Source organism: Perognathus longimembris, chromosome 6 (assembly GCF_023159225.1).
Source record: "Perognathus longimembris pacificus isolate PPM17 chromosome 6, ASM2315922v1, whole genome shotgun sequence".
NCBI classification, from domain to species: Eukaryota; Metazoa; Chordata; class Mammalia; order Rodentia; family Heteromyidae; genus Perognathus; species Perognathus longimembris.
The window spans coordinates 11641499-11655300 of NC_063166.1; the positions used below are offsets into that span (position 1 = coordinate 11641499).

Genomic DNA, 13802 nt, shown 5'->3' on the forward strand with positions numbered 1-13802 from the left:
TAATCCTAGCTATTCAGGAGGCTGAGATGTGAGGACTGTGGTTCAAATCCAGCCTGGGTAGGAGACTCATTCTCAATTTACCACCAAAAAAGCTGGAAGTGGAACTACAGTTCAAGTGGTAGAGCACTAGCCTTGAGCACAAAAGTTCAGGGACAGCACCGAAGCCCTGAGTTCTAGCCCCAGGACTGGCACAATTAAAAAAAAACAAAAAAGAAAAGGAATGAGGGATGGGGTCCCCGGCAGAGATCTGACCTCCCTAGCCTTCCCCCCAGAAAACTGTGAAAACACTGGGCTTGCCCACCGGACACCCCTGGCAACCATGTGGACCTGTGAGCCTGTTTTCCCCATCTGAAAACGGATGGGTATCACTCCTTGCCTTCCTTCCCTGCCAACACGCAGGAAGTGCTGGGCAAGTGCAGGGCCTCGTCCCCGCTGTCTCTTCACCCCCAGTCCGGCTTCTTGTTTGCACGGTGGTGGCTGGTACACCCCTAGGAAACCCCATCCTCGCTTTCCAGATCCCAGGCTCAGAAAGCTATAGTAATGCACCCAAGGTCACACAGCTCTGAAGAAGAGCAATTCACTCGGCTTGCGCTCCGTCCCCGGCGGGGCAGAGCTAACTGTGGTCCACGAGGCCCGGCCTGACCCTCTGTGTCTGCCCCCCACAGGCTCCGGCTGCCCAGTGGGCTCAGACCCAGAGCCCAGAGCAACCAGCACAATAGCGTCCAACAGCTGGACCGCCAGCAGCAGCCCCGGGGAGGCCCGGGAAGATGGGCCCGAGGGCCTGGACAAGGGGCTGGACAACGATGCGGAGGGTGTGTGGAGCCCGGACATCGAGCAGAGCTTCCAGGAGGCCCTGGCCATCTACCCGCCCTGTGGCCGGCGCAAGATCATCCTGTCGGATGAGGGCAAGATGTACGGTACGTGCTCCCGGCAGCAGGCTGGGACACTGGGCGGTCGGTCGGCGCCCGCCTTGGCCTCCCCCTGCTCTCTGCCCCCTCACCCAACCGGTCTGGGAAGTCCTGGCCGCCGGTGTGGGGCGAGTCCGGGCCTGTGTCTGGGGCCTCCTCCAGCTGCTCCTCACAAACAGGCGGCCGCAGCCCACACGCTCACTGCCTGCCCCTGCCCCGCCTCGCCTCCTTCTTGGCCTGGAGGTTTCGGGGTGACTCAGTGGGCCCAAGAAACTGGGTCATTCCAGTCTACTCTAGGCCAGGCCTGGGACAGGGTTCCGGCTCCAGAGGAATGTCAGGGGGATGCCTAGAGGGACAGGTCTGGGGTGATGCCGTGTGACAGAAGCTGTGTGGACGAGAGAAGTGGGGTGCGGGGACTTGGCCCTCCCTCCCCCATGCCCCAGGCCTGGGGGGGGGGCCTCTCACTCTTGTCCGGCCCTGAGAGCCCTCGGGAGCAGTGGACCCCCAGGCCCGGCTCCCCACAGCTCCTCTGTTCCTCCCTGAGTCCAGGGCTGAAGGCGGTCCCAGCCTCCCCGCCAGCACCCAGGGGGTCAGGGGACCCCCTGGGAGTCACCAGGTCACCCTCGGCCCCGCCCCGAGCCCTGCCCGCCCTGCCCCAAACCCTGCTCCCTGGACTGGTTGAGGTTGTGAGGTACCTTCCTCAGGGCGGGTTGCCTAGTCCAGGTTAGGGGTGAGGGTGACCCACGGGGTAATTTTAGCCGGGTGGAGGGGCGGTGGGAGGGGGGGCACCGGGTGGCTTCTGTCATGGGAGAGGAATTTGGGGAATGTGGTTGTGCTGGGGAGGCCAAGGGGCAGGGGACATGGGTTTGGGATTGAGGTGCACTGGCCATGTGTTGGGCACCCCCCCTTGAAGGTCCTAGTGTCCCCCGAGAGGGTCCATGTGGTTACGCAGAGCCCGCCCCCGCAGGCTGGCTTTTCCACAGGGACAGTGGCAGGCTCAGGGCGTCTTGATGCGGGCCGTCAGTCGGGCTGTCAGTCGTTTCCTCTGTCTTCCTTGGCCAGCCTGGGGGAGGGGCCGGCACCGAGATGGAGTAGAAGTGGTACCCAGGCCAGCCCTTGTACGCGCATGCGCGGGGATGCATGCCACAGAGGGCAGAGCCCTTGCACACATGGGCACCCTCGGCCTCTAGTGAAGGGGCCCAGGGAGGGAGCACCTCGGGGCCCTGAGCCCCTGCCTCTGGTCCCACCCTCAGGGGTGTGTAGGAAGCCTGCAGGGAGCACCCCTGTCCCCTGGCGGTGGTAGGGGGAGCCCTGGGGATGAGTCCTGGGCTTGGTAGATACAGGAGGATGAGGAGGGGGAGGGGGAGGGGGAGGGGAAGAGGGGGGAAGGGGTTCCAGCCTGCAGCACCACCCTGTAGCCATGTCTCATTTTTCCTCTCTCCCTGTCCAGGTCGAAATGAGCTGATTGCACGCTATATCAAACTGAGGACGGGGAAGACACGGACGAGAAAACAGGTAGAGAGACGCTGTGTGCCAGGCCCCGCCCTCGAGCTCCCCTCCCTCCTCCTGGGGACTGCTCACGTGCCCCTTGTTCTGGAGAGATGGCCCTGGGCTCCCCGCTTGCCCGCCACCTTCCCGGGCCTTGAGCCCAGGGACCTCAGGGAAACCCCCAGGGATGGTGGTGGCCGGTCACCCCTGCTCTGACCAGTCCGGGAGATGGAGGGACAGCTGAGTGGAGGTGTCGGGGGGGGGGGGGCACACGCACCACACTCTCCTGCAGGGGCAGGGACGGGTAGGCAGGCAGCCGGGCCCCGAAGGGCGGACCCTACCCACCACAGCTGTACCACGTGGCCCGGGTGTGTGTGTGTGTGTGGGGTGTGTACCCACACGCGATGGTGTGGACACACTGTGAAATCCTGGGATGATGTGTTTCTCAGAGCGTGTCCTGTTGCTCCACAAGGCCTATGATCGTAAATCACTCGGAGCTTATGCTGTCGGGTTTTTTTAACCCTCTTGATAGCATTATGAGGGGCACCGTGTTTCCAGTTTTCAGATGAGGAAACTGAGGCAGGGACGGGTTGACTGGCTTCAGTGTCGCTGGCCGGGCGGTTGGTCCAGGGTGATCTGTCCAGGAGCAGGCGGGTGGGGGGGGGGCGTGCAGGAAGGACGGGAAGAGCTGGGAGGGGGTCATCTGGAGATGTGGGCAGCAGGGGCCCTCAGGCCACAGGAAATGGAGGACATGAAGGATGGGGAGGACTGGGAGGCAGACACCTGGGGGTACAGGGGTGGCATCTGGCTGGGCCAGGTGTGGGGGGGGGGGGACCTGGCTGGGCCAGGAGGCCAGTTCCCACCTGCAGCCCTCCCAAGCTCTGTGTCTGGGAGGAATTCGAGGCGTGTGATCACCTTCCAGATCCTTCCAGACCCCTGCGTCTGCGTAGGACAAGCGCAGCCTGTCCCGGGGGACTGCTGTGGGTCCCCTCTGCGGTGTGGGAGAGGACAGGGCTCCGTATTCATCTTTGGTTAGCTGGCTGCACGTTGCCTGCCGTGTGTGCGCTCTGCCTGTCACGCTGGGTGACAGCAGGGGACAGCTCGCAGGGGCCCTGGTCCCCGAGCCTGGCCTGCTAGAGGAAAATGCCTGCTCATTCATACTGAACCCCCCGTTCTAGCACCACAAGGTGGCGGCGGGGGCGGGGGGCGGCCACCCAGCCTGGGCTCTGGCTTCTTAGCCCCTGAGTTCCTGTGTGAGTCCTGGGTAGAGCCTGCTGCTGTCCCCAACTCCCTCGGGAGGGAGTACTCATCCAGTCACACCCCGGCCACACCCAAGGTCACAGGAGACTCTAGTCAGCGTGGGAAGGGTCGAGGGTCACTGAGCTCCGCAGCACCCTCTCATTCCCGCCCTGCCGTGCCTGCTTCCGGCTGGGCCTCCGCACGCTGCCTGCTGTCAGCGAGTCAGGTCTCAGTCATCGGCAAAGATAGGGCTCGGGAGAGTCTCAAGGAGCAGCTAGCCGACAGGTTCTCCAGAAGTCCTGGTGATTTCTCTTTTGGCAAAGAGATACTGGTTTTCTTGGTTGCATGGATGCATGCCACAATTAACGGCAAGTACCAAGCGTCCACTAAATATTAAGTGCGGAGTAGACCCCGTGGGGCTTCTCACTGTGGCAGAGCTGGGGTGCGGTGCACCCCCATGTGTGAAGGGTCTGCAGGAGCCCTGGTAAAATAACTTGGTGAGCAGCAAATGGGCTTTGGAGTCAGACAGCCAGGGTTCAAATCCCGGCTTTAGCATCAAGCATGGCTTGGTGATGACGCTAAGCCTCTCTGGGCTGAGATTCCATCGTCTGTAAGTCAGAGGTCCGATTAGAACCTCCTTCCTAGTGTTACTGCAAAGAAGGAGGAGTCGGGCAAGGACGTGCTGAGAACCGGGGTGCTTGTGCCCGCCGCCCTGGGTACCATCAGTTCACAGCGGCTATGCGGAGCTGGAGCTGACTCAGGGCAGAGGCTGAGGGAGGAGCCTGGCGGCTGCTGGGACCCACAGAGTCACCTTCAGGCTGAGATTAGAAAGACAGAGAGGCTGGGGCTCACGCCTGTCATCCTAGCTACTCTGGAGGCTGAGATCTGAGGATCATGGTTCAGAGCCAGCCTGGGCAGGAAATCCGCGAGACTCTTATCTTCAATAACCTCCAAAAAGCCAAGACGTAGAACTGTGCCTCAAGTGGTGGAGTGCTAGCCTTGATCAAAAAAGCTAAGGGATAGCGCTTAGGCTCTGAGTTCAAGCCCTAGGATACGTGTGTGTGTGTGTGTGTGTGTGTGTGTGTGTGTGTGTGTGTACATGATCATAGTTCAAGGCCAGCTCGGGCATGAAAGTTTGTGGCACTCAATCATAGGCTGGACGAGATGGTGCACACCTATTATCTCTGCTACGGGGAAAGCACAAAGGCTGGTTGGGCGGCATTTGCTGTCAACCGCTGCGACCTAGGGAAGCACAAATAGGAATATTGCAGCCCAGACCAGCCTGGGCATAAGACCCTACCTCAAAAATACCAGCACAGCTAGGCACGGGTGGCTCACACCTGTAACTAGCTGCTACTCTGGAGGCTGAGGATCTTGATCTGAGTATCAAGGTTCAAAGCTAGCCCAGGAAAGGCCGAGAGACTCTTATCTCCAATTAACCACCAGAAAACCGGAAATGATGCTGTGGCTTAAAATGGTAGAACACTAGTCATGGGCAAAAAGAGTTCAGAGACAGTGCCCAGGCCCCGAGTTCAAGCCCCCATGACCAACAAGAATTTTTTTTTTTTTTTTTTTTTTTTTTTGCCAGTCCTGGGGCTTGGACTCAGGGCCTGAGCACTGTCCCTGGCTTCTTTTTGCTCAAGGCTAGCACTCTGCCACTTGAGCCACAGCGCCACTTCTGGCCATTTTCTGTATATGTGGTACTGGGGAATCGAACCCAGGGCTTCAAGTATACGAGGCAAGCGTTCTTGCCACTAGGCCATATCCCCAGCCCCAACAAGAAATTTTTTTTAAAAAAGAAAAGAAAATTCCAATGCAAAAAGGTCCTAGAGATGTGGCTGAGGAGGTAGAGTGCCCGCCTAGCAAGTGTGAGGCCCTGAGCTCAATCTCCAGCACTACTAATGGAAAAAGAAGAAAATAACAACTGCAGACAGACAGACAGAGAGCGAGAGGGGGGGGGGGGGGGAGTTGTCGGGATAAGAACAGCCAAGCACCGGTGGCTCACGTCTATAATCCTAGCTACTCAGGAGGCTGAGATCTGAGGACCCTGGTTCGAAGCCAGCTGAGGCAGGAAAGTCCATGAGACTCTTATCTACTCAGAAAAAAGCTGGAAGTGGGGCTGTGGCTCAAGTGGTAGAGCCCTAGCCTGGAGTACAAAGAAGCCCAGGGCCAGCTCCCAGGCCCAGAGTTCAAGACCCAAGACTGGCACAACAACAAACAAAAAAGAGTGGTCTGCCCCCCCCCCCCCGTATACTTGGTCCCCCAAGGCGAGGGCTGGGGCGCCCCTTGCCTGTGGCCCCGTGGTTGCGTTTCCTCACTGTCTGTTTTCCTCTGTGGCGGGGCGCGGGGCGGCCCCTAGGTGTCCAGCCACATACAGGTTCTAGCTCGGAAGAAGGTGCGGGAGTACCAGGTTGGCATCAAGGTACGTTGGGCGCCCGGCCGGGGCCTCGCCTCGCCAAGCCCTTCTGCGGCGCCTTCTGCGTGCGCTTGCGCACAGGCCTCTGCCTCGCTGGCCCTCCGCCCCTGTGCCTCCTCTCCGGCTGAAGCTCTGCTCTTGCCTGTCTCTGTCCTCTGTCCCTTTTCTCTCCCCCCCTCTCTCTCTACAGGTCTCTAGCCACTTGCAGGTTCTAGCCAGACGGAAATCTCGGGAGATTCAGTCCAAGCTGAAGGTACGGGCCCTGTCACAGCCCAGAGCTGCGAGGGGGTCTGACCGAGGCGAGTTCCACGGGAAGCCTCGGGGCCGGAGCCGCGCCAGAGGGAGAGCCGCAGCTGGGGCCGCCGGGCCCGCCCTCCTCTCCGCTTCCTCTTCCTCCTTCCTCTCACGGCCGCTTGCACTTGCATGGGGTCTCCAGGCGGGCAGGGAGGAGGCCCTGGTGGGCACCGGCTGCCGCCGGCTGAGGCTGTCAGTCTGGGGTTCAGGAGCTGGGCCCTCACTCGGGTCCCTCGCCGGCTCTGGGCCCTGGGCCCCAGCAGCGTGCCTTGCACACCTGTGCTGCCCTTGCAGAGGAGAGCCCACTCAGCCTCTAAGCTTCCCCGGGCTCCTGGGGCGCTGTCAGGGTGGGGGCAGGCCAATGGACGTGGCCCCTCCATCTAGAGCCGCTCATCTAATCTGTCCTCCCTTTCTCCTCACAGGCCATGAACCTGGTAAGTACTGACAGCTGCCTCCTGACCGGGGGCGGGGCCACAGGCACGGGGGGGGGGGGGGGGGCAGCTGCGCAGAGTGCACACATAACCGAACGGGCTCCAGATGACGGGGTGGGAGATGAGTTGGTGAGAGGCAGCGTGGTGGCTCTGCCACATTCATGACACCAGAATCATCCGGAGGCTCGTCCCGGTGCTCTGGGCCAGGCCTTCAGGACTGATCGGGTGTCTGCGCCGGGCCCCAAGGCTTTCACTCTGAGCGTGCTCCCAGGGAGGCCGGCCCCACCCCGACTCCCCAAACCACTGAGGAAGAAAGGATAGAAAGTGTTGGCTCAAGATAGGGGGACTGCTTTGACGCAGCGTTGGAGAGCGTGGCTCAAGTGGTAGAACACTCACCGTGTACAAAGACCTGGGTTCACTTTCAGGTCCCAGTACTGCCAATCAGTAAGTAAATAAACAGTTCTGGTTCTGAATCTGAGGATTCAACCAACCTCAGATAATAAATATGTAAAAACAAATGTGCCAGACATATACAGACTTGTTTTTCTGTCATTACTGTCTGGACAGTACAGTATGAAAACTATTTATATCAAGCATAATGGTGCATGTCTGAAGCCCCAGCCACTTGGGAGGCTAGAGGGCAACAGAGTGAGATGCATATTCAAAAAAAAAAAAAAAGCTGGTGGCTCACCCCTCTAATCCTATCTACTTAGGACACTGAGGTACAGAGGACTGAGGTTCAAAGCCAGGCAAGGCAGAAAAGCCTGTGAGACGCTGTTTCTAAAATAATCAGCACAACGTTGGAGACTTGGCTCAAGTGGTAGAGCCACCAGCTGAGCAAGCGTGAGGCCCTGAAGTCAAACCTTGCTATCTCCAAACACACACACACACACACACACACACTCACCTCCATTCGCACAGTGTTTATCTGCTAGTCTCCTAGATCACTGGAGAGTGAAAGCGTAAGGAAGGATTGTGCAGGTTAAATGCAAATACTATGCCACTTTCTATAAGGGACTTGTCTGAGGGGGCCCTGAACCTGGGGGACCCCCCACTGGGTTCCAGAATGTAGTGATATTATTTCTTATGGGTTATACTCAGAGAGATACTGTACACTAGCACCCCTAGAGAAATGGGGTCTGCAGAGCTGGGGCTCCCGGAGCGCCTCAGGCCCTGGGGCCCCAGCCCGGGACTCACCCGTCCCCTCCCCCCGCCCCCCAGGACCAGGTCTCCAAGGACAAAGCCCTGCAGAGCATGGCGTCCATGTCGTCTGCACAGATCGTGTCTGCCAGCGTGCTACAGAACAAGTTCAGCCCGCCCTCCCCCCTGCCCCAGGCTGTCTTCTCCTCTTCCTCAAGGGTACAGAGCCGGAGGGGGCTGGCGAGGGGTGACATGGGATTCCCGGGTACTGAGGTCCCCCCCTTTGTCCCACCCGCAGTTCTGGAGCAGCCCCCCTCTTCTGGGACAGCAGCCCGGACCCTCTCAGGAGTGAGTATTGCGCCCCGCCATCTGCCCCAGCGGCCGCGGAGCCAGGTCCTTCTAGAACCTAGAGACCTAGAGAGGCGCCGCGAGCCGGCTCCGGCCTGGGCCCCTCCCGGTGCCCTTCACCCGCTCTCCCCGTCGCAGTGTTTCCCGGGGTTCCCCAACAGCCACCCGCGGGTTAATGAACAGCCTGGCAGGGCCGGGCAGGGCGCACTGTAACCCTCTGTGCGCTCAGCCGGCGTGAGGAGGCCCAGGCTGCGGGCTCGCGGCGCCTGGGGGCCTTGCTTCTGGGCCCTGGGCGCTCACCAGGCCGTGTTCCCGTCCACAGCATCAAGCCCTTTGCACAGCCAGCCTACCCCGTCCAGCCGCCCCTGCCGCCTGCGCTCAGCAGTAAGTGCCCGCACCCCGCTGGGCGCCCTCCTTGCACCAGAGCGAGGGTGCGTATGCATGCGTGTGTGTGCGTGCGTGTGTGTGTGTGTGTGTGAGAGAGAGAGAGAGAGAAAGAGAGAGAGAGAGAGAACCGGAGTGGGTACAGCCATCAGGCATTGGGACTTAGCATGTTGTTGCTGCTTCTAGAACACTCTGGTGGAAAACCCTGTGCAGCCGGTGTGCACGCTGTGTGCATGTACCCCCACCCAAAGCGAGACCTGTGTGACGCCCAGTAGGAAACAAACCCAAGTCTCAACTGAGGTCTTTAGAATTACACCCTCTTCTTACTACCTCTGGGTAGTAACGTATTGCTGGCTGCTACAAGGGCATGCAGTATTTTCGTATACACAGAGGTCCGCTTCATTGCTTCCTTTTTTACAAGGAGACTCCTGAGAGTATAGAATATTTTCAGTGGGTCTCCATGAACACCTCGTACCACTTCTGGGACAGAGACCTCAACGAAAATTTCTAGGGGATAGGGGTAAGACTTCTAAAGAAATACCAGGTAACCAGGACTTTTTATTCCCCTAGGATTTTTTTTTTTGCCAGGCCTGGGGCTTGAACTCAGGGCCTGAGCACTGTCCCTGGCTTCTTTTTGTTCAAGGCTAGCACTCTGCCACTTGAGCCACAGCGCCACTTCTGGCTTTTTTCTATATATGTGGTAGTTGAGGAATCGAGCCCAGGGCTTCATGTATGCTAGGCAAGCTCTCCACCACTAGGCCACATTCCCAGCCCCCTCTCCTAGGACGTTCTAAAGCATCCAGTTTAACAATAATACTGTCGAGAGGACAGTGTGTGAGGGGATCACCATCTTCTCTTGGGTAGGAGAATCAGTGTGAGATTTCTCTTCTAGAACATGCTTCTGAATAACCAGCACAGCTAGCAGCCAGCTGAATAGACCAGCACAGCTGGTATTTATTTGGGAGACCGGGAGAACCCTGAATTGGCTTACTTCCTGACTATAGGAACAGGAGACAGAGAGGTGCTGAGTTCTTTCGCTCAAGGCGAGTGCTCTATCACTTGGAGCCACAGCACCACTTCTGGTTTTTCGACCAGAGCTGGCTTTGAACCGTGATCCTCAGATCTCAGCCTCCTGAGTAGTTAGGATTACAGGTGTGAGCCACAAGTGCCTGGCACCAAAGTCTTATACTCATTTGAATTTTGTGTCTAAATATACACTGATAGTCACAAGGAAAATGTCTACATTCCACCTGTGTGCAGTTGTGCAGGCTATATACTGCACATAGGCACCTGGCACAGGACTCAAAATCCCGCCCAATTTCCTGCTCAAAAGTGGCCTCCTGGGCTGGGAATGTGGCTTAGTGGTAGAGTGCTTGCCTCGTATCTATGAAGTGTCCTGGGTTCGATTCCTCAGCACCACATATATAGAAAAAGCCAGAAGTGGCGCTGTGGCTCAAGTGGCAGAGTGCTAGCCTTGAGCAAAAAGAAGCCAGGGACAGTGCTCAGGCCCTGAGTCCAAGCCCCAGGACTGGCCAAAAAAAAAAAAGTGGCCTCATTTTCTAATTTGCGGGGACAGCCTGGTCAGTCCCGCTGCTCGCACTGTGCGGCTCCGTCTCTGTCCGCAGGTTACGAGCCCCTGGCCCCGCTGCCCCCCGCCGCCGCCTCTGTGCCGGTGTGGCAGGACCGCACCATCGCCTCCTCCCGGCTGAGGCTCTTGGAGTACTCCGCTTTCATGGAGGTGCAGCGAGACCCGGACACGGTAACGTGTTGGGATGGGGGGTGGGGGGTGGGGACGCCGGCTCGGGTCCTGGCGTGGGGGGCAAGGAAGCCCACGGGGCGCCTGGGGCTGGGCAGCCCCCTGACCCCGGCTGGGCCCTCCCCACAGTACAGCAAACACCTGTTTGTGCACATCGGCCAGACCAACCCCGCCTTCTCCGACCCGCCCCTGGAGGCGGTGGACGTGCGCCAGATCTACGACAAGTTCCCCGAGAAGAAGGGGGGGCTCAAGGAGCTGTATGAGAAGGGGCCCCCCAATGCCTTCTTCCTGGTCAAGTTCTGGGTGAGCCTCCCCGGTCTCCACAGAAGCCCTACCTGGCCCAGATCCCCTGCCCGGCTCCTCCTGGGGCCCCCCCTGCCCGGGCTCCTCCTGGCCCCCCCCCCCGGGCGGCAGGACACCACCCTACCCCCCTCTCCGCAGGCGGACCTCAGCAGCGCCCTCCAGGAGGGCCCCGGCGCCTTCTACGGCGTCAGCTCGCAGTACAGCTCCGCCGACAGCATGACCATCAGCGTGTCCACCAAGGTGTGCTCCTTCGGCAAGCAGGTGGTGGAGAAGGTAGAGGTGAGTGGGCCCCGGGGTGGGGGTGGGGGGCCCCCCGGGGTGCGGGGGGGGGCTGCAGGGGTGTTCACGACTTCCTGCCCGCCCTGCCTGCAGACCGAGTACGCCCGGCTGGAGAACGGCCGCTTCGTGTACCGCATCCACCGCTCGCCCATGTGCGAGTACATGGTCAACTTCATCCACAAGCTGAAGCACCTGCCCGAGAAGTACATGATGAACAGCGTGCTGGAGAACTTCACCGTCCTGCAGGTAGCGGGGCCGCGCAGCTCACACGCGGGGCGGGCGGGGAGGGAGCGTCTGCGAGCCCCCCATCTTCCCCCCTGCCCCCCCCCCAGGTGGTCACAAGCCGGGACTCCCAGGAGACCCTGCTGGTCATCGCGTTTGTCTTTGAAGTCTCCACCAGCGAGCACGGCGCGCAGCACCACGTGTACAGGCTGGTCAAGGACTAGCACGGCCACGCCCCGCGGGATGAGCGTCCTCCGCATGCCTGCCCGCCGGCCCCGGGGCCCGGCCCAGGACTCAGCCACCCACAGGCCTCGGGCCTGGCTCCCAGCGGCCTCCCCGCCCGCCCCCAGCACACACGCTCCCTGTCACTGATCTGCGCTTTACTGTGGGAGAGGAGGGCTGGGGTGGGACAGCCCACCTGGCTCGGCCCCCAAGGGAGTGGGGTTAGCAGCGGGGGGGCGGGGGGACCCTGCAGGCAAGCGGGCGAGGGCCGGCTGAGGAGAGGGGCCCACTCCTCGCACCTCCTGGGCGCCGGGCCCCACGCCAGGCCCCCTGCCATGGCTCGTGCCACCCGCAGAGCCCCTGCCAAGCAGGTGGCGCTCCGTGTTTCAGATGAGGTGCTGAGATGGGGGGGGGGGAGGGCAGAGCCGGAGCCCGGGGCCGCGCCACCTCCCTGCAGCAGGGCGGGATGGAGAGGAAGGGCCGCTGGCCGCAGCTCCGAGCCCACTGGGAGCCACTGGGCCCCGGGCCTGGACAGAGCGGCTCCCAGTCCCCCCGTGTCCAGGAACAGGCCTGTCACACGCGAGCCGGGGGGGGGGGGGCGAAGGCCTCGGGGCCCGGTTCTGGAAAGCCTGGCACTGCCCCCTGGGGAGGATGGCTTCCTACCTGGGCAGCAGCCCCTAGGGTTCCCCCCCCCCCCCGCCCAGGCCCTGTGGGTATTTATAAGTGTCATATGAAGTACTGTGCCCCCTCCCTCCCCCGCCCCGGCGCCTGAAGGTCCTCACCGTGTGCAAACTGCTCAGGCCACCTCCGAACCCCACCTAGGTTTTATAACATGTATTATATATATATTTTTTGTGTTATTTTTTAAATCCAGCTGTGATGGGTTGTATTATGAATATGGCTCTGCGTAGGGGCCAGGGCCCCTCGAGGCCTGGTTCCGGCTTAAACAAGAAATTAAAAGTTGTTTCTGGGTCAAATCATGACCAGTGTGTGGCAGAGCTTTTAGGAGCTTTTGGCGGGCGCTCCCTGTCACCTGTCTCCCACCTCTCCCGCCGGTGGGGGTCCCCAGGCCTAGCCACGGTACGTTGGTTGGCAGGAGGCAGGGTGCACCGAAGCTTTTCTAGGGCTGAGGCCACCCGGGCCTCTCCAGGGGTCTTCGGTCTCCGCCAGGACCTCGGTGTGGGCTGCGCTGGCTAGTTCCCGGGTGAGACCTGGGCGCAGGTCACTCAGCATGCCCACCAGCATGTCCCCGTGCAGCCAGGAACAGCCCACCCAGGGTTCTCACTTGTGCATCTACCCCGGGCTGAGCCTGGCAATCAGCCTGGCATCTGATCTAGGTCGCTCTGGGCCAAACAGTGTTCAAACAACCAGCCTTCTGCTGCCTTTTGCTTTGGTCTACAGCATTAAGACCCATGGATTGCTCCATGATGTGCAAAGAGGCCCCACTAAGTGGGAGGGGCCCAGGGGGCAGAAATTCACTTAGGTACTTAGGAAACGCACCTCGCTTGAACCCCACCAGCCGTGCACGCAGCTCAGGTAGCCGTGCTGGCGGCCTTAGAGCAGAACTCAGCAGACAGCACAGACTCTGCTCATCCCAGGTGCGCTGCTTCACCCAAAAGCTAAGAGGACAAAGCCTGTACCCTTCAGCACGGAGCAAGGAATAAAGCTGCTTCTGAGGAACCAGGACTTCTCACGGTTTCCTTAACTTTGCCTGTGCCTCTCGGATTAACTGGGATTGCACATGTGCAAGCACAGTATAATGCCCAGCTTTAAGCACCATTTTGCACGTTGGATTAACTAATTTAAACTCTATTTAAAAGCTGAAAGTTACTTGCGAGGCCGAAGCAACTGCCTGAACAATATTTGAAGCCATCCTAGGCAAAGAGAGAGTCCTGAAATCCTCAGAAGGCCAAGATCTGAGGCTAGATGTTCGAATCCAGCCAGGGCAGTAAAGTTCATGAGACTCTCATTTCCAACCAATCACTATGAAGATAGAAGCCAGGCTGGGCACTGGTGGCTCAGGACTGTAATCCTAGCTCCTCAGCAAGCTGAGATCTGAGGATTGAAGTTCAAAGCTGGCCTGAGTTCTCTGAGATCTCCAACTAACCACTCAAGAACTGGAAGTGGAGTTGTAGAGCTGTAGAAGTAGAGCTCAAAAGGTAGAGCACTTGCCTTGAACTCAGAGGCTCAGGGACAGTGCCCATCCCTGAATTCAAGCCCCATCCTCCCCAACCCCCCCACCAAATGCTGGGTGCTGGTGGCGCACACCTGTTAACCCTACTCAAGAGGCTGAGATCAGCCCAGACAGGAGATTGATCTCCAATTAACCAGCAAAGAAAGCTGGGAAGTGGAGTGTGCCCAAGGTGATAGCG

The 13802-nt window shown here is 59.7% G+C and overlaps 1 protein-coding gene across 2 annotated transcripts; it reads left to right on the plus strand.

Annotated features, from left to right (window-relative positions):
• The first annotated feature begins 248 nt into the window (after positions 1-248).
• On the plus strand, positions 249-11644 carry Tead3 (TEA domain transcription factor 3). 2 transcript variants are annotated; one of them, XM_048347893.1, is made up of 13 exons: positions 249-473; positions 618-917; positions 2359-2423; positions 6242-6304; positions 6768-6779; positions 7998-8135; positions 8215-8264; positions 8587-8648; positions 10274-10407; positions 10534-10707; positions 10846-10986; positions 11080-11232; positions 11319-11644. In XM_048347893.1, the coding sequence occupies exons 1-13, from the start codon at positions 359-361 to the stop codon at positions 11430-11432; spliced, it is 1521 nt and encodes a 506-aa protein (XP_048203850.1). In that variant the 5' UTR covers positions 249-358; the 3' UTR covers positions 11433-11644. The 2 variants fall into 2 exon arrangements, with proteins under 2 accessions (XP_048203850.1, XP_048203849.1); XM_048347892.1 differs by lacking the exon at positions 6242-6304 and adding an exon at positions 5995-6057 and having other exon boundaries at positions 253-473.
• Positions 11645-13802: the final 2158 nt, after the last annotated feature.

What these genes read in the sequence shown, in the direction of transcription:
- Tead3 (XM_048347893.1), top strand. Translation starts at nt 359, where the DNA reads ATGGGTATCACTCCTTGCCTTCCTTCCCTGCCAACACGCAGGAAGTGC. An exon ending in GGATGAGGGCAAGATGTACG is followed by an intron (nt 918 to 2,358) that starts GTACGTGCTCCC and finishes CTCCCTGTCCAG; the next exon opens with GTCGAAATGAGCTGATTGCA. An exon ending in TCTTCCTGGTCAAGTTCTGG is followed by an intron (nt 10,708 to 10,845) that starts GTGAGCCTCCCC and finishes CCCTCTCCGCAG; the next exon opens with GCGGACCTCAGCAGCGCCCT.